Source organism: Staurois parvus, unplaced genomic scaffold, assembly GCF_062004578.1.
Source record: "Staurois parvus isolate SC_StPar_1 unplaced genomic scaffold, SC_StPar_1.0 ptg000572l, whole genome shotgun sequence".
NCBI classification, from domain to species: Eukaryota; Metazoa; Chordata; class Amphibia; order Anura; family Ranidae; genus Staurois; species Staurois parvus.
In genome coordinates, this window is record NW_028318368.1 from 6,018,279 (window position 1) to 6,039,225 (window position 20,947).

Sequence of the window (20,947 nt, forward strand, 5' to 3'; positions counted from 1 at the left end):
ACATCTCTGATGATCCTGACAGTCCTCCTGCAATTTTATTGTAAATTGACCATGACAAGGCATGGAAGCTCATCCATCTTAACATGGCCTCTTTGTATTCCACTTGAGAGCACAGCCTGCCTGTACTCCAATGGTCAGATTGTACAACCCTTCACTTTAAAGATCAGTGTACTGCAGTTTCTCTGCCTCCTGTCCCTTCACACCTGAGTGTAGTGTCACTTTAAGATTGAAGCTTGTAGCTTAAAAAAGTACATGTACAAAGCAAATTTTTTCTCCTAGTAACTAGCTTTCCATTGGCAAAAAAAAAAAGCAGAAGTCCCCGTATAACAAAAAAAATAACCAAAGGAGTGAATGCAGCCCACTATAGTATGAAAGATTACAACCCCCCGATGCCATAGCAGTGAGGGACATGTTTTGGTACTCACTGGGATTATGGAAAAAAAGGCCCAGAGACTTAACTGGATTTAAGTTGTTAAGCAGTAAAAAGCCAAGCAGTATAAAGGAGTACGGTGCTGCATCTGAGGTATGATTTTTGGTTTAATAGCAAAAGGTGATCCACATACATGTACTGCTGTACTTCAAAATGCAGTAGTTCCTTTTTCATCCCTCCCCAATCACCAGTGCCTGATGCTGATAGGCACCAAAATGTCATCATCAGTGGAGCCCATTGAGGATATCATGTGCAACCTACATGTCTTTCTATGGGGGTAAGAAAATTGCCACCCCCTTTCCTGGTAAGCTGCCAAATAGGTTCCCTTAACACTTCAGTGCATGCAAGTGTGTTTTTGGGTTAAAAATTGATAAAATACACACTTAAAATTAATGGTTGGGTCTACAGTAAGATGGATTGTGCAGTGATGTCACAACAAGGCCACAACGAGTCCATCGCCCACCTCACCGGGGTTCCTTACAACCTTACAACTTGTGATAACTGGCATAGGACTAAATGGAATATTACTAGAATTTAGAGAATCAAAATTGTGTGCGTGTGCATGTGCGTGTGCGAGCCCTTGCATCCATTTCCATGCATGCATGCACTGGATAGCCAGAGCAGTCTTCAGCAGTCCACCAGGAAGACGGCTACAACCTACGCATCCTGTACAGCTATATAAGGTACCAGTGCTGCTGGGTGTGCAAAACTAGCAGTATTTGAAAGGAGGAACATCCTCCAAGTACTGAACCTGTGTAAAAACACATATTTAGAACTATAACCATGGTATTGTCATAGTAAAAGCCTGGCATATGTGGAAAATGAATGTGTTTGGTGGGGAATGTTCAGTGATGCAGCATTTAGTAAGTTATAAATAAGGAGAATACACAGAAAGCACAATTTGCCATTAGTGAACAGATGTTGTTGAATGTCACCGAATGTATGGTAAATATATTAATATGCAGACCTTTTTTTGTCCACAAGTTACAGGGAAGAAAATTGCTTGGTTCCCCCATCAACACTGACTGAGCTATTGTGTTCTGCTGGCAGGGAGCCCTTCCTTCTGGCAGAACATAATGATTACTGCTAGTGGCTCTAGCAGCTGGTAGTAATCACATGCAAAGAATCTGACAGGGTGGTTTACTGAAGTTGATTGATGGATCACTTCGATACAACCAGCCTGCCCATAGATAGATCGAATCTCAGCCTGTCCCTGCTGAACTGGCTGAGATTCAATCCATCTATGATCAGCTTTAGTGTGGGTGTGATCACATTGTACTAATAGTGGGAGGGTCTTAAAGGGACATTGCCAAATAAAACCAGGAGTGTGTGTATACAAAGTGGCAGGGTTCTTGAGTGCATTATACACAGAGTTCAGGACTGCGTTATGCACAGAATGCAAGGTACATGAGTGTATTATGCACAAGGTGCAGGGTTCAGAAGTGCATATCTCACAGGTCAGTTGAAAACCAAAAATGGCCTCCCCCCAAATTGGCTCAACCCCCCCCCCCCCAGTACAAGGCCCCACCCTACTAAAATTCCCCAGCTACATCATAACTGGTGCATAACATACTCTCGACTACTGAACTCTGTATTCTGCGCTGTCCCTCCACACCAAGTAAAACTCTTCCTCAGTGAAAACTTTTTACCCCCTAAAAAAGCAGCACCCGTCACCTCTGCACCCTCTGTCCACAAATTACCTCTTTACCTCCTGTCTGCAGCTCACTTCCGCACACTCCCTCTTCCACAGCTCATCTCTACACCCCCCACCATAGCTAACCCTTGTCCACAGTTTACATTAGCACCCTTCTTCCACAGCTAATCTCTGCAACCCCCCCTCCCCAAACAGCTAAGCTCTATGGCTCTCTTCCATAGTTCTTTACCCCCTTCTCAGCTCTGACTTCTGCACCCCCATAGCTCTCACCTTTGAACACCCTCCCCCTCCCACCCCCACTGCCCTCATCTGCTTATCTCTGCAAAATAATCTGACAGCATCCGGCTCCTCTCTAGCACCTCCCATGACCACGTCTTATTCTCCCACACAGTGCACATTCATTTGTGGCTCTGCCTCTCCCAGCAAGATCATCCAGTGTCAGTGGCATCCGGCCACTAGGTTGAAGAAAAGCACTTATGCCCCTCCCCCTCCATAAACACACAACATCGCTTTTCCTCTTGTTCCGCCTGAGTGTAGGGGCAGAGAGTGGAGCTCCCAGGAGATGTGCACTGTCATTTGCAAACATAGAAGCCTCTGTTTTTAACAGAGGCAGCAGATAGCAGTGAGCTCAAAGCCAGTGCCGGGGCAGAACTCATGTTTTTTTTGTTTGCCTTTTCTAACTTTGTATATAGTTTGGAACATACAACATCAATGGTATAGCTTTTTAAATATTTACCAGTCCAGCTAAAGCCCAGGTGGTCAGCAACATAAGCGAGTCTTCTTTCTATTCTCTCTTGATCCTCCTCAAAATCTACAATGTAAAATATTGATCAGAATGAGTTAAAGCAGAAAAAGCTGTCTTAAGAAGATAAAGAAAGAAAAAGATTTAAATTATTAATATAACTCAACAGGGATATTAAAAATACATTAGTAAAATTATTGGTATTTATGAAGCCTAAAGCCTAAACTAAATGAATAAGATTTTCTCTACTTTCTGCATAGACAAAGAGCAAAATAATTTTTCAAAGAAATCTTAAATAAAAAATGTCTAATTTTAAGAAATAAAGCTACCACCTTTTTTCAAACAGAGTGTAATAAAGAGGAAAACATGAATCAGATCAATGTGAGGCCTGCAGAGATTGGCTTTGATAACATATTGGCTGTTTAACATATACAAGTTCAGCTGTGCATAAATAGAAAGTCCCTATTAATGTTCTAATATAGAAAAAACAAATCTATATTAACCCCTTCCTGCCTACTATCTGTACATAAACGTTCCCCAGCACGATGCCTCATCCTGGGGATATGTTTATATATTTTTCCCCATTCAGAGTCACCAGCTGACACTTTGTGCAGCAAGAGGCTCTTAATCCCAGTTGTCATTGATAGCTTGGGTCTTCACTAAAGATTGGGAAACCATCAGTTTGGGTCCCAACAATGTAGTCACTATATCAGCTATGACACATTGATCGCATGAAGGCTGGGAGCTTCATTCAGAAAAATGTTACCCTTAGGCTGTAGTGTTTATCTGCGGTGCAGTAGGTTTAATGATGGAATTAGAATACAATAGAATTAGAAAAAATAATCAAAGTAAAAGAATTAAAGCATATTAATAAAACTGTAACAAATAATAAATATTAAAAAAATTAGGTATGCAAATTATTTATAGAATCATAGCATGCAGACACGACTAAATTTGACCTGGGCAAGTAGGCATAAGTGACCTCTGGACATGAAAGGGTCAAGAATGTAAATTTACAGATATGGAAAAACATATGTATTCTAATGTTCATACTCTGCTTAATAATTTGTGCATAACAGCAAATTAAAGCATATTTGAATTCAAAAGGCAAATATTTGCTATGTTATAGGGAGTATTTACAAATGTTAACTGTGCCTCAGCAAAAAATCTGCCTTTTGTCTTAAGTTCCACCCATATAAGATCAGTGCACATCCTGCAATGTGACTGTGTCTAAGCACTTGTGTCTACAGCCTCAAAGTTAAATATCTCTGTGAGAGTTAAGGCACTGCCCCCATAGACTGCTAGCTGTAGATCATTTGGAGTGAGATTTGATTTGGCTATGTCAATACTGTGCTGCGCACTGTTGCACATGTTGGGGGCAGCAAACCTTATCTCTACAAAGACCTCCATACAAACAAGACATGGTAATGCAGGCCATAGATGGGTCGAAAATCGGCCGATTTGTCGGCCGAAAATAAAATCGGCCGATTTTCGGATCATTAGTGGGCGATTTGGTCGGCCGTTTTTCGGTATTTTGGCCGTTTTTGTTTTTCGGTAAAGTTGGAAAAAAATCGCGGCAATTAGTGGGCAAATCGGCCGATTTTTTACCGATAAAAAATCTGCGCATGAGCAGTGACCTGCAAGAGGAAGACAAAAAGAAGAAAAAGAAGAAGAGGAAGAGGATGAAGAAGAGGATGAAAAAGAAGAAGAGGAAGAAGAGGATGATGACGAAGAAGAGGATGATGAAGAAGAAGAAGATGAGGATGAAGAAGAAGAGGAAGAAGAGGATGAGGATGATGATGAAGAAGAAGAGGATGAGGATGATGAAGAAGAAGAGGATGAGGATGAGGAAGAAGAAGAGGATGAGGATGAAGAAGAGGAAGAAGAAGAAGAAGAGGATGAGGAAGAAGAAGAAGAAGAAGAAGAGGATGAGGATGAAGAAGATGATGAAGAAGAAGCAGAAGAAGAAGAAGAAGAAGAGGATGAGGATGAAGAAGATGAAGAAGAAGAAGAAGAAGAGGATGAGGATGAAGAAGAAGAAGATGAAGAAGAAGAAGAGGATGAGGATGAAGAAGATGAAGAAGAAGAGGATGAGGATGAAGAAGAAGAAGAAGAGGATGAAGAAGAAGAAGAAGAAGAGGATGAGGATGAAGAAGAAGAAGATGAAGAAGAAGAAGAGGATGAGGATGAAGAAGAAGATGAAGAAGAAGAAGAGGATGAAGATGAAGAAGAAGAAGAAGAAGAAGAAAAAGAGGATGAAGAAGAAGAGGATGAGGATGAAGAAGAAGAAGAAGAGGATGAGGATGATGAAGAAGAAGAGGATGAGGATGAAGAAGAAGAAGAAGAAGTAGGATGAAAATAAGAATTCTAGTCCAGCAAAAAGTATCTCTGCAGAGAGCTCCGCTATTTCTGACAGTTCTCTGACAGTTCTTTGACATTTACAGCGGTTGAAACATTGTATCTATTTGTTTCCGAATAAAAACATCTGTATCCTAAATGGAAACAAATAGATACAATGTTTCAACCGCTGTAAATGTGAAGGAACTGTCAGAGAACTGTCAGAAATAGGGGAGCTCTCTGCAGGGACACTTTTTGCCAGCTGTAGAAGGGATGAAAATCGGCCGATTTTTTTCACCATTGATGGTAACGTCGGCCGCTTGAACGACCGAATTTTCGTTTTTTAAAAGAAAAATCTGCCGTTTTTTCTCCTCATCTATGGCCTGCATTAGTCAATAATGGGGAAACAGAAGCTGCAGGAAGCATGCAGGCAATACTGGGGACTAGGCTTTTGTCCTCTGCCTGCTTTTTTTTGGGGCACAACATCCAGAGTTCAAAATCCCTTTAAAGATGTTTTCTTGTAAATCTACTGAGCATTGAATATAATATTAGTGAGGGAGTAGCACTGTTGGGGTTAACCCTCTGATTTATTAAATTAGAAAGTTAGTCTTTGAACAATATATTGGAATTGTCTGCACCCAAGGAGGATACAGACTGAAAATATCTAGCAGAGTTTCTAACCCTACCTCACTCTCACTACCCCATCTGAAACTATAAAATGTTTTGGCTGGAGATACAAACTAAATCTGGGCTTACAACCATATTTTTTAAAGGCACCATTATATCCAAATACACAAGCTACAATTGTGTACTTCAGGCACCAGAAGAATGCGAGAGGTTCTTTATACAATATTGAAATTGCATTAAATATTTTAGTTTCTTCTTATGGTAACCTAAAGAAATCATATATAACAGTATATATTTTCTTTCAGTAGAAAATTACATGATTTTCAAACAGTGAAAATTTTCAACAACCATCGTTAACAGATTCATCAATCATTCAAATCAAATAATACCTTCTTACACAAATAACTATAGAAACTGCTTTTCTCTACTTCATATTTTTTTATTAATGTACACATGCTTACAGTGGTCCACAACCACTAAAAGCATGTTAACAATCCCATAAAATATCAAAACCCCCACCTAGCAGATATATAACAAACCTAGTATATAACGCCTAATTCTCTCTTATGTAGCTGCCTTTTATGGAAGTCCTTTGATGTATACTGGATGTTTGAACAATTTGCCTTGCTTCAAAGATGCTGCAGAGTCTTATACTTGTTTGAAAAATATAAGATGATGCAATGCTTGCAGAATTCATATTTTCACAGTATAGCATCAAGTCAGTAAAAACTCCTGAGATATTGATCTGGTCAGTTAAGTAGCAGAGAGGGTAGTTAATCAGTTTCAGCTGCTTTGGTGTTAATTAAATTAACAACAGGTGCACTAGACGGGTAACAATGAGATGACCCCCAAAACAAGAATGGTTTAACAGGTGGAGGCTACTGACATTTTTTTGCTTACTCATCATTTCTGACTGTTTTTCACTAGTTTTGCATTTGGCTAGGGTCAGTGTCACTACTGGTAGCATGAGGCGATACCTGGACCCTACAGAGGTTGCACAGGCAGTCCAATTCCTCCAGGATGGCACATCAATATGTGCCATTTCCAGAAGGTTTGCTGTGTCTCCCAGCACAGTCTCAAGAGCATGGCGGAGATTCCAGGAGATAGGCAGTTGCTCTAGGAGAGCTAGACAGGGCCGTAGAAGGTCCTTAACCCAGCAGCAGGACTGGTAGCTGCTCCTTTGTGCAAGGAGGAACAGGATAAGCACTGCCAGAGTCCTACAAAATGACCTCCAGAAGGCCACTGGTGTGAATGTCCCTGACCAAACAATCAGAAACAGACTTCATGAGGTTGACCTGAGGGGCCAACATCCTCTAGTGGGCCCTGTGCTCACTACCTGGCACCATAGAGCTTGATTGGCATTTGCCAATGAACACCAGAATTGGCAGGTCCGCCAATGGCGCCCAGCGCTTTTCACAGATGAGAGCAGGTTCACCCTGAGTACATGTGACAGATGTGAAAGGTTCTGGGGAAGCCATGGAGAACATTATGCTGCCTATAACATCGTTCAGCATGACTGTTTTGGTGGTGGGTCAGTGATGGTCTGGGGAGGCATAACCATGGAGGGATGCACAGACCTCTACAGGCTAGACAATGGCACCCTGACTACCATTAGGTATCAGGATGAAATCTTTGGACCCATTATCAGACCCTAAGCTGCTGCAGTGGGTCCTGGGTTCCTACTGGTGCATGACGTCCTCAAGTCGGCATGCAGGCAGTTCCTGAAGGATGATGGAATTAATAGCATTGAATGGCCGCCATGGTCGCCTGACCTAAATCCAATAGAACACCTCTGGGACATCCTGTTTTGGTCCGTCTGACGCCGCCAGGTTGCACCTCAGACTGTCCAGGAGCTCAGTGACGCCCTGGTCCAGGTCTGGGAGGAAATACCCCAGGACACCAGTTGTCATCTCATTAGGAGCATTCCACAATGTTGTCAGGCATGCATACAAGCACGTGGGGGCCATACAAACTACTGAGTACCATTTTGAGTTGTTACAATGAATTTTCAGCAAAATGGACTAGCCTGCTGCATAATTTTTTCCCTCTGATTTCCAGGGTATCTTTGAATTCAGTCCTCTGTAGGTTGCTAATTTTCATTTCCATAAAACAATGGGGTACCCCTACATTCCTAACACATTACCCAGTCCATATCAGTATAGATATCCAGCATGATATCTTCCTCATTGAGATCTGAGGTGTTTTTAAAATGTTCCTTTAATTTTTTTACAGTATATATATATATATATATATATATATATATATATATATATATATATATATATGTTTTGTATTTTTACTTTTGGGAACTGACGACTTTTCAACACTTTTCCCACATTGGGGTCAATTCAGTAAGGGTTAAATAACAACTGAAAAAATGCGGTAAAATTAGGCATGCGGTACATTTTTTGCAAATGTGCAATTCACTAAGAATTTTGCAGTAAATAACTCTTACGTTAAAATATCTGTATTTCGGTAATTACCACATATTTTCATGCGGTAATTTATCGCACGGTAGCTGGTTGTTAAGGAAGCCAGCTGCAGTGTCCTTAACAATGGCTAACTCATCAGCTGTCAGCAGGTTTCCCACTGACAGCTGAATGAAAACAAAACATGCCAGCAATTACAAAATGAAAAAAAACAGTGTGGGGCTCCCCTCCATCCATACCAGGCCCTTTTGTCTGGTATGGATTTTAAGGAAAAACGCACACCAAAACATTTTTTTTTAAACGCCCTTAGGTCTTGTATGGCTTTTAGGGGAACCCCACACCAAAATAAAAAGAAAAAAAATGGCGTGCGGGTCCCCTCACAATCCTAAGGAATTTTGGGTCTGGTATGGATCTGGGGGGGACCGCACGCCATTTTAAAAAATGTTTTGGTGTGGGTTCCCCTTAATATCCATACCAGACGATTAGGGGTTAGGGGCGCCCCCTCACTGCATGTGAAAAAATACCGCATGTGATACCGCCAGCAAAACCCTGCTGATAAATATTGCATTTTTTTTTTACTTTCTGTTGTGTTTAGGAATTGGTCTTAACAGCTTACCACATGTTTTTTTTTTGTGGTATTTACTGACACATTTTTTATTTTACGTTAAATACCGCAGAATCGTTATTTTTTTTCTATGAGTTGGACATGTTGCTACCGCATGCAATAATTTAGGCAAATGAGTCACACGACAGTGTTATTGCATGCGGTAGTGAATTGACCCCATTTTACCTAATGGTTTATTGTCAGTCTTAGATATATCCACATGGATACAAATACATACTATATGCAATACAGTTACATTTGTCCTGCATATGCATCAGATGGGGTACTGATATATTATGAGATTGTTACCATGCTTTTTACTAACTGTGAACAACTAATAAAAAAGCAGTTCCTATGATTATTAGGTGTATAAAGGTATCCTACATTTATTTATTTGGATGGTTTGTTGAACATATTAATAAATCAGACAGATGGTATATTGGATATTAAACTTTGCATTCAACCATTAATCTTACTGTAACTAAAGTTTAGCTGAGGCACAACACATGGCTAAATAGTCTTTAACTGGGTGTTTAGTGATTGCGATTGGTCATATTGCTTTAAAATTTAAATGGACGATGGCCCTCAATTATTTCATAACTATATTACATATTTGCTTGTTTTAACCGCTAAATAAGCTTTGTTCGGTGATCCTGGCCAAAGTATTTTTTTGCTCTACAGCTTTTCTCCTAAAAACCCTAAACCATAACTTTTTTTTTGAAAAACATGAGTATATATGGTGAGAAATTATGCGACAACAAACAAAGGGCATTCTATGCAGGCCTTCACATTGAACCTGATGAATTTTCAATCTTGAGATTTTTTTTTTTCTTTTAACAAACAATCATGACGTTGTCAACATAAAAACAGACAAAACATGCACAAACAAAACCAATCACAACAACTAATGTTTCACAGAACACATAAAAAAAATCTATGACATGCATAGTAGAGGGAATCACACATTTTGTGGCAAATACCTTGTACATTATAATGGCTATGATCATCTGGAATGCGTTCAATTTGAGTTTCAATTGATTCATCCCATATTGGTCTTGAATCAAAGATGTCTTCTTGGATGCTAGGCTGAGTTTCAATCACTGTAGTATTCTCAATGACTGAAATATCAAAGGCACTACTCTCATCATCAGATACTGGTTCTTGTTCCTTTTCAGCCTGGGTGAGTCTGTCTACTAACTTTGAGGCTTCATCGCTAATTTCTTCAAAGAAATCTATAGAGTTCTTATACATCTCAAAGAAGCTATCCTGTTCACTTGTTGTTCCTGTTTGGGAAAGAGGTGAACCCTTTGTTTTCACTGGCAGTCTTGAAGTATATGACTTTGGCTTAGTTACTTCAATACTTTCTCCTTGAACAAACTGACTTGCTTTTTCAGTAAACTCACAGTGGGATTCTGTACAGCTTCTTGTTTTAGTTGCTCTCACTTTAGAATCTGATACACTGGCATCAGACTCAGATCTGCTTCTGCAATCTTGTTTTACAGGGAGTTTGTTGTTAGTTTCTGTAGGTTTCACATCTGTAAATGTAAAACATTGCTCAGATTTTGCTATTGTTGATTTGACAGGGATTTTGGACTTTGGCTTTTGGTCTTCACCAACTTGGCTTTCTGCAGATAATTTTTCTTCAGTAAGAACAGGTGATGGTGATGAATGCTCTTCGGACACTGAAGAAGTAGACCTTACAGGAATTTTTGATTTTGATGCATGGGCAGGACTACATTCTTTGGCTGCACTTGCAATTTCAATTACTGACTTTTGTTCTTCTGGTGAAGAATCTGGTGAGCCATCACGTTCGCAAGTTTCAAACTTTGGAAAAGTAGTAAAGTTTATTTTCATATCCACCACAGATTGCTCTGGAGATGATAAAAAAGAAGAAGCTGATGAACTATCAACGATTTCTTGTGTTTCTGAAACATCTGTGCATTGCATTTCTGCTACAGTTATTTCAGAACTATCTTTCTTCAATGTTTTTGAAGCTGCAGAAATGCCCATTTTAATTGGAATTCTTGATTTCTGTTCAACTTTTGCTGCTTCTGAGCCTTTATCATCTGCCCCATCAAAATCAGAGTCAGAAACTGACAGCGTATCAACTGGTGACTCTGTTGTATCTTGCAATGCCTCCATTGTATCAGTGTCTACAGTAGAAAAGGGGTCAGATAAACTCTCGGGTATTGGAGATTCTTCTTCACCACTCTCCTCTTTAATTTCTTCTGGCAAGCCTTCTGCACATTGCTGACCTATCTGGAAAAAGTGGAAGCTTTCATCTGCATAATTTCTTTTTGTCATATCAATGGCTCCACTGCGAGTCATTTCAAAAAGTTTACCTTCCTGAAACATAAATGGATTTTGCTCAGTGGTTGGTGTACCATCTTCAGTGGGTGTACGTGCTGGAGTGGTATCAGGGGTTGTTCCTTGTGACTGTTTGTCTACCATTAATCCAAATATTTTTTGCTCCTCCTCTTTCACTCTTGCTTCAAAAGCCTCATCATCCTCTCTGATTGCACTCCATGAGTCTGGCTCAGTATCAGATTTAGTGATAATAATTTTCTCACTCTGTCTCTCTGATGTACTTTGTAACACATCATCTCCTGTAAAACAATCAGTGCCGGAAGAAGAATGCCTTGATGTCACTTTGTCCTGCTGCAAGTTACATTCATCTTGTATACTTGATCCAGTTTTATGGGGTGGGGGTGGTGAAGGTAAAATTCTTTGATCATCTGTTAGATCTGGAAGAATGTCATCACTTGCAAAAAATCGTTCTATTGGGACATTTTCATAAGGACTGGTAATTTCTGGCACATAACCACTACTGTCAAACTCAGGGCCCTCTTTTCGTGAATTGGGGGAAAACTCTGTTGAACAATGATCATCGTGAAGTAAAATAGTTGCTGTATTATATGCTTCTTTGATGTAAATATTTACTGGTGTCACAAAAGAACAGTCACTTTGTGTTGCAAATGTTGCATTGTCATAATATGATGTATGTTGTAGGCACGGAGTGGCATGATGTTCTGGAGTAATTTCAGGTTCTGTTTCAACTGTATGGTCTGATACAGTTTTTAATGCTCTTTCTTCTTTTACATCTTCAGCTATTTTGCCAATATCTACTTGGTTTTGAGCTACTAGGCCTTTAGGGCTCATTGGTGCAGCAGCATCTATGCCCTTCGCTGCTGTTATATTAATACTGTCTTTCTTTTCAGACTGAATAATTTCATCTTCTGAAGAGTTAGTGCTTCCATGTCTGTTAAGCTCCTCAGAGTCCATTGCTTGCATGTCAGATCCAACAGTGGGATGCTCTCCTACAGAAAATGCATCTTTTGCATGTGTAATTGGTTGAAAAGTAGTTTCTTCAGGGCTTGAATTAGACTCTACACTTGGTGGAAGAGGAGATGGAGGCTGGACCCTGATAACAGGATCCATCAAGAGTCCAGAATCAGCTTCTTTCCTCAGCTGTGTTAATTCAGGTTCACTTTCTGAAGAGGAAGAACTTTTTCTGCTTTCTACAGACATTACTACAATTTGCACATCTTCATCTTGCACTAACTTGATGCCATGTGCTTCCGTGTCATCTTCATGGGGAATATCCAAATCAGATACTACCGCACAGTCTTCTTGTCTAAGTTCTCTTTTACATTCCCTTTTCTGCTTTGCTTCTTGCTCAAGTTCATCAAACATTTTAATCTTGGTTACCATTTTAAACATTTCTTCTTCAGGAGTAAATCTTTTCTTTGGCTCATTCTCATAATCATCTTCTTGCTCCTCTGAAACCTCTGGAATCATGCCTGGCTTTGGAGTCATTGAAAATGCCTGTGCATCCTGAGATTTGGGTGTAACCTCGTAGCTTATTTCTTCAGAACTGGGTGTGTCTGGAGAAAGTGGACTCTTTCCCGAGCTTTCCATAAGTGATGTTTGTTCAATGCTATCATCCTCATTACTTCCATCTGGATCTCTTAAAAGTCTTGAACGGTGAATCAGCTCTGCTGCCAAATCTGCTTTTAGATTAGAGTGAAGGGCTGAACCTATAAAAACACTAGACTTAATCTTCTGCTCCACTGGGCTAGTCTCAAGGGAATCACGGCATGGTGATTCTTTTGATGGACTCGGTTCAAGTGAATCAGGTGTTTTGTGAGAAGAGTTGTCTTCCAACACTGGACTTGCTTCCAGTGAATCTTTGTGGCTCACTGCAAATGACTCATCTGCCATGGGACTATTAACATCATCATCTTGTAGTATTTTTGATGGCAGATTAAGTTCTAGACCTTGAGGACTTTTCACAGTATAAATACTGTCCTTTGTTGCTGAACCTGTACATATGGAGGAATCTTTATTTTCTATAGATTTAGCAGAGTTTACAGTTTCATGTATGATAGTCTGGTCCTGTTTCACCAAATCCTGCTTAATATTTGATGTAGTTTTCTTAAGGGACTGTGTATTTTTTTCATCAGTTTTAGTTTCTTTCATATATGTATTTGTTTCAGACGCCTTAAGGTCATCAGACTTCTTGGGTGAAAATGAAAGGCTTTCAGGACTTGTCCCTGGAGTTTCTGCAAGACCTTCATGTTTAAAACTATCCTCTGAACTCATATGAGGTGTACCTTCCAATAAACTGCCACTTGGAGAGTCTGCAGGTGCTTCGTGTTTCAAGCTGTCTGAGCTGTCATCACAGGTACCTCTTTGTAAATGTAAAGCAGGTATGAATTCATCGGACTCGTACTCAGATGGGAATGATATATTAAATGGACTAATTAAAACCTGATCTAAATTTAACTGAGCACCTTCTGTTTCTGGAAGGTGCCTAAATTGTAAATATTTGTCATTATCCTCAAGCTCCTCTTTAATAACATCAGAAAAGTCTGTAGATGTTTTTCTGTCAGGACTGATCTGTGGATCTACATCCTGGTCACTAATGCTCACTCTTAAACGTACACTTGATTTTTCTTTAACAGCTTCACTGTCAACTAGCGAACCAGCAGTTTCTTTCATATGTTTCTGCATGTCTACCTCTGCAGTAGCAATAGGAAGAGATATTTTGCTTTGCTCATACAGTCTGATGTGTTCAGAAACAGATTTTAATTTATTAGAGTCTAGTTGGGATGAAGGTTCACTTTCCCCATAGTTTAAACTTGGTTCTTTTTCTGAATTCAAATTATACTTAGCATAGTCTGAGCTATCAGTCATTACTTTTTCTGTTAATTTATTTTCTATAGAGGTCTGTTTTTGTACTGATGATTTTACAGTTCTGTGTTCAAACAGCCCAGATTTCTCTTTAGAAGGGTCATGACCTGACTGGAAAGCTTTCATTAACTCACGTACTGACATGGTTTCCTCTAGCTGCTCAGATTTAGTTGAAGGAGAAACAGGTGGTAGAACTACGCATTCTATGTTTTGCTGCTTTGTTGGCTCACTTGCAATATCTTTCACCTGTGGCTTACTTGATGTGCTTGTTACTCCTTTTTGCTCTTCCTCAACTCGCTTTTGAAGTGCTTTTACTTTGTCTTTAATTGATCCGATTGGTGTCTCCTCAATCACAGGAGATACTTCTTTTACACTTGGAACAGCTGTTGGAGTAAGGCCTGTTTCATCATCTAATGACTCTTCAGAACTAAACTTTGTCAGACTTGCACGGTCACTTGCACCTTGGAGTTCTTCTCTTTGTCTCTCTTTGAGTTTTCTGCGTACCGGTTTTTTTATTTCTAACGGCAGTTTACGCTGCTCCTTTTTCTCTGCTTCAGTTCCAGGAATAGCTGCTGAATCAGCTGAATAAGAATTTAGGTCATTAGTAAGGTAATTTACCATTTCGCTCGTATCAGATTTTACTTTTGGTTTTTGACCTCTATCTATTATTATTTCTATGCATGCTAGCTCTGCTACTTCAAGTAGTGCATTTAGTTTGGCTTCTTCAATTTCATCATCCCCTAAAATAACCCATTCTTCATCTTTTTTATGTGATTTTGAGGAGTGGGCACCATCATGTAATAATTCTTCTCTGGTGTAAGTCCCAGTTCTAAGAATTTCATTCACTTTTTCTAAATCTTCTTTGACTTTTTCAACTATTTCAAATGGTTCTCCTGGATCCTCTTCTGACTTTTCAAAGTCCTTGGCTTTGAGGGTACCAGGTTTTTGAGTGACATCAATGGTTAGTATTGCGCTCATTTTAATAAGATCTTGCTTCATCTCACACACTTCAGACAGCAAATCGGGGCTTGCTAACACTGGTTCATCATTGACAAGATGGCTTTTCAAGATGGACGTTTCTGTGGATTCTGTCTCTTCATCATCTTGGAGATGAACGAGAAATATTAACATAAAATGGCAATAAATAAACAGAAACTGAATAATGTAATCATGAAGGAAATAATCACTTCGGTTGAGGTGGGGGGAGTGATTGGAATGGGCTGGTGTAGTTGGTGGATCCAAACAGTCTTGAACGTCATGCTAAAGGAAACTGGGAAGGAAAATGGGCAGGAAATAACTTGCTTAGAATGCGCACTACACCACATTCACGCATACAACACAACAAGGACAACAACAAATTTAAGACAATACATCAAATGAAAAAAATAAATTAACAAAAAACAAGACAAAAATGGGATTTTTGAACAAGGCATCTCAAGATTGTTCAGATGCTATACAATCAATAGAAAGAAAAAGAAGAAACAGAAGCTAAGACTGTAGATTGTCGATAGCCTATAGGAGAAAGCCAGTGGTAGCAAACTGCCAGAAAAACAGGTTAAAAGGACTGGTAGAAAATGTAGAATTTAAAAATGTGACATCATATATAGAATATGTATGTGTCAGTGTTTGAATATACTATGAATAAACTTTTGCTGTCAGAGAGGTTTGTAGGAGAACCAAGTTATTCCAATTTATTACCAAGCTAGTAGTATCAGCAAAAATGTAATTGTTTTACTTCATCATTGCTTTTATCTTAGCTTAGATTTTACTCTGTCAATTTGGTAATACAATTTGAACATGAATGAGTCAGGTTACAGTAATTTCCCAAGCTCAGGGCTGCAGAAGTATTTTAAGAGGAAACCACCTCATATGCAGACTTCTATTCTGCCAGGACATATTTCCTGCATTCCCTACACACTGGCAGCCATCTCCATGGTGCATTTAGCAGAACTGTACTCTTTACTGTACTGCAATGACCTGTAACAGCTGTTGGTAAAACACACAAGCAAGAAAACGTATAGCACTGTGGAGATCACTGTCAAGCAGCAAATTGAACCTCCTTTGAAGGATAACTGATTAGTGAGATCTGCATTTGACTGGAGTTCCCCCTTTATTTATTGCTAAGTATTTATAGTCAATATAAGATGGTATTCTTTAAAGGCCCGAATATCAAAATAATTAGGTATTTCTTTAACCCTCTTCTGTTGTGAAAAGCGATTATGTAACCTGCCCAAGACAATCAATAGGGCACCAATAGACATGAGATGAATGTTGAGAGATCCAACCACTGTGATATCAATCTGTATAAACACTGGTATAACAATAATTTTGTCCTAATGTGCATGCTTATGCATCAAATATAAAATCTTGTAATTGGTCTTATTTTTGAGGAAGATGATCGATTCTTTCTCCAAGCCTGGTTGACCAAAGGCTATATGAATGTTCCCTGTTTAACCTGGAATACATAACAAATCATCTCATGTCTATGGTTATCTTAAATTGTCTTTTTAGATAAAAGTATGGAATCCTCTCTTGCAGCAAAAGAGCTGGTGACAAAATTACAGGAACCAGCTGCAAACCAGAATTCCATCTAGGAGGGAATCATGGGAGGAATGATTGCCTGCGACTGTGTTTTTATGTTTTTAAGGTGGAGGAATGGTTCTCTCAGGAAAATCTTCATAAGGTTGAGAACACATAAGGTGTGGTTTGAGTTGAAAATCAAAAGGTAAAAAAGGAGTATTTATGGCTCAACAGAAAATGATTTGAAATACAAGATGTTATGCACAGCAAACAAAAGGTCAGAAACATCCACACAGAACACACACACGCTGTATATGTAAGTCAAGTTATTTCCATGCAAAGCAAAGGGGCTACAAGTTCAGGTTATGTTTGCCATCATAACCTGGAAATAAAATGATATGAAAAGAAATCTGCAACATACTGTGGTGAAGTGAAGCATTTATTATTTTTGATCTGTGAAGGGTGTCATTGTCAGGATCTCACAATATGAACATTTTCTCTTTTACTGGGAGGGCTACTGAAGCTAAGAGAGTTGCTGGGTTATGACATCTCAGGTAATATGATATTCTTGGTAATTTTTATATTTTGTATAACTACTGTGGAATACAACAATGTTCTGCAATGTTCTTCTGACTGTGAAGCTGACCCTCTTTTTATAATACTTTTTTGTTACAGAACCAGAATATGTAACAATATATATATATATATATATATATATATATATATATATATATACACACACTATATTGCCAAAAGTATTGGAACAACCCTCCGAATCAGGATTCAGGTGTACCAATCACCTACATGGCCACAGGTGTATTAAATCAAGCACCTAGGCATGCAGACTGCTTCTACAAACATTTGTGAAAAAATGGGTCACTCTCAGGAGCTCAGTGAATTCAAGCATGTTGTCACCTGTGCAAGTCCATCCGTGAAATTTCCTTGTTACTAAATATTCCACAGTCAACTGTTAGTGGTATTATAACAAAGTGGAAGCAACTGGGAACAACAGCAACTCAACCACGAAGTGGTATGCCACATAAAATGACAGAGCGGGGTCAGCGCATGCTGAATCACACAGTGTACAGAAGTCGCCAACTGTCTGCAGAGTCATTAGCTCAAGACCTCCAAACGTTGTGTGGCCTTCTGATCAGAGCAACCACAGTGCATAGAGAGCTTCATGGAATGGGGTTCCATGGCCGAGCAGCTTGAACCCTCATAGATATTTATATGTGTGTGAGTGCTGTATTTTTCACATACCATGACTGCTTGTCAGCTGCTCTCCAGCTCAACCTAATATTAAGGTATACTTTATGACATTGATGTAACCAAAAGTAACCTCTCAGAAATGTGATTAGTCAAAACACCTACTACAGTAAGAAGGGGCACCCTAGTTGAGAAGTATATTGAGGCTTGCAGGTGTCTGGGATTAGAGCCAGACTTTTTGAAGATGAACTTGACATAGGATTCTCCAAGGGAGAATCCAGTGAATGACTCATGCCCCGATTCTGAATCTGGAAAAATGTGAGCAAGTACGTTTTATATTTTTTTTTCTGGTTCTAAGCTCAAAGAGATAGGTTGCACAGAATAGTCTGATAAGAAGCTACATTCCCTCCTAGAAGAAATGTAGAATATATCAAATTCTGATTTGAGTGCATTTTCTAATTTTACTGCGAGCAGTGTATTTTCCAGGTAGCACTGGTGGTGGCTGATTCTATTTGTTGCTTTAAACTTCACCACAGTAATGTTGACTGTCATCTAATGCAAGGAGACGGTATCTGTTTTGACCAAGCATCACAATGTCCATTTAATTAGGGTTAGAGGTAGTGCCTTTCACAAGGACAGTAGGTGATGCCAGACAAACTGATACAGTAATTTAGCTGGTTAATGATATGATAATGTCATGTCAACAGATGCACAGCAGAACATAAAATGGAATGGGCATTGTAGCAGGAATAACAAGGAAGGTAACAGGATAAGTCAGTAACAGGGAAGAAGGGTTTTAGCAGTTTAAACAGTAATGTTATTGCTTATAACCCTGCATAAGGTTATTGGTACAGTGCTAGTATATTATGTGTAGCATTTTCATCAAAGCAGCATTAGTATTAGTTTAGTGAAAATTAGCCTGCTTGAAAACTGCATGCTTTAGTTTCACAAAATCAAAACAAAATTAATTTATACCAATATAAAATACATAACTTACTTTTCTCAGAGTTGAGATTTCCCTAAAATAAAGGAAAATGGTGATGAAATAAAATGACCATACAAAAATTATAATGATTATCATATTAAGAATAATAATTCATATAATGATAAAATATTTGCCAAGAATAATTGTACAGCACTGTTACCAATCAGTGCTGTACCACTGTCACAGCATCCGATGTGTTATGGAGAGAAGGTTTCAATTTCTGATACTAGTCAGAAGAATGAGCGCATTTTTCTATGAATTCTACCACAGTCTCTCTTTTAGTAGCCCAAAGCTTGTCCACCAACTATGGGAAACATCATGTATCACTCTATGGGAAACACTATTTCAAAATATCACAATAAAGTCATCCACATGACTCTTTTATCATTTTAAAAGATAAGAAATATCATCTATAAGTTTAGATGAATCCACATATTCTCATCCACTGAAGCATTAAAGTGTATGTAAATCCAGAAGTTAAGGTGCTCTAAATTGGTCCCTTACTGCATGTTAAATATACATAATAATATATATAAAGTTTTTTATTGGTATTGCTTGGGAAGAGGTAATACCTGTTGATACTGCTAGTTTCTTTCCTTTCCTCTGAATGAGTGGCACCACTAATCGCAGCCTCCTAATGCTGTGGTAGCGTTTCTCCCTCCTATACACTCCTGCATGTGGACTGCAGGACAGTGTGTCAATGCACAGCAACAGCAACAGTCATGCCCTCAGACCTGGCTAGCAGTGTTTCTCTAAGAGTTGCCCATAACCCTAGAAATGACAGTGGCATCATCTACAGTGAACAGACACTGCAGTTTCAACACTCCCTACTGTCCTGGTATGCTTAGCACAGACATAGAAAGCGTTATTGTGGTCACATGTTCACAGGAATAAAAACACTCTAGAGTATTTAGAAGATTTTTCCATCATGGAATTAGCATTATTTTATGAAACATGTCTGCACAACCCTCTAAATATTTCTAAACTAAAGGATAAACATATAAGAAGGAATAGGATTACTGCAATGTAAGCATGTGAGAAATATGGGACATCAATTATATGACCTCTCCTTTTGAATGCTAGTTGCCCCACTGTCATCTTAATCTAAAAGCATCAATACTTGCTGAGTAACTAACATTAGGCTCAATTCACAAAGCTAATACACTAGAAAAAGTATATTTATTTTAAAAAAAATACTACAATTATTTTCAGCCTATTAACATTTGAAATTTTCATGTACATGGCTGAAACAGAGTGCCTTAAGGTGTCCATTCACTATACAATCCAACTGTACAACCTTTTTTAGATCTACCATTAACTATGTAGTGCAAAGGCCTGTCTGATTTCATCATATTTAACCTCTTCCCACTGAGCGCACATATATATGCAGCCTCACGGAAGTGGATCTTTATCCGTGGGGCTGCATATATGTGCCGCTGTGTTTTTGCTGAGAAGCAAAATGTGCAATATTGTTTCTGGACCCTACTACAGGTACAAACAACAAATAACATATACATATGTGGTATTGACTGGATTGTCAGGAGCACGAGAATTTATTTTGGGCTTTTCTTTGGTGGTAGAAATATACAGCTACATTTAAAAAAAAAAAGTTTTAACTATTTTTGTGTCAGTTTTCCTTTGATAACAAAAGCAAAATCAGGAGATATCCATTTCTATTTACCACCAAATGAAATCCCAATTTGTCCTGATAAAAACAGGGTATAATTCACCTGGATACACTAAATAGTTATTATATGTACAGTTTTACTAACACTAAAGTTTACTAAAGTTGCTAAACTGTGTTCAGGCATTAATATTTGTTTTACTCTCCTTCATGAAAGGGGCTAAATGGATTGTTTAGGTATGTCTTTATATTATATAATCTTGGTACATCTAATGAAGTTTGAACAGAGATTATACAATTAGTATGTGTAGCATATGGCCAGCCTTAGGATAGTGTTGAAACAGAAATAAACACATCAATTTGTTTCTCAAAACAGTTAATGTACATGCAAGGCATGCCGTGAATGATAACTGTCACAGCTGCTTCTGCTTTCAATCTGTCAAGCCATCAAATGGCTAGTGTCATAACAGATCACATGTGCAGCACTATGGCAACAGCAGATCAAACGGAGTCTATTATGGCAGTCTTGCCTGTAAAGAATAGGAGGCTTTAGTTCTGCTTTAGATGTTTGAGAATTGAGCTTTATGTGTCCAAAG

At 38.8% G+C, this 20,947-nt stretch overlaps 1 protein-coding gene across 29 annotated transcripts in view; it reads right to left on the reverse strand.

Annotated features, from left to right (window-relative positions):
- The window catches only part of ANK2 (ankyrin 2), a 290,860-nt gene that overhangs the window by 48,051 nt on the left and 221,862 nt on the right, over positions 1–20,947 (reverse strand). For all 29 annotated transcript variants that reach the window (XM_089691815.1, XM_089691824.1, XM_089691825.1 and 26 more), the window contains 3 exons: positions 18,740–18,761; positions 9,804–15,119; positions 2,821–2,895 (listed from right to left, as the gene is read on the reverse strand). In XM_089691815.1, the coding sequence (XP_089547941.1) occupies positions 2,821–2,895; positions 9,804–15,119; positions 18,740–18,761 (5,413 nt within the window). The remainder of the gene's footprint in view (positions 1–2,820; positions 2,896–9,803; positions 15,120–18,739; positions 18,762–20,947) is intronic.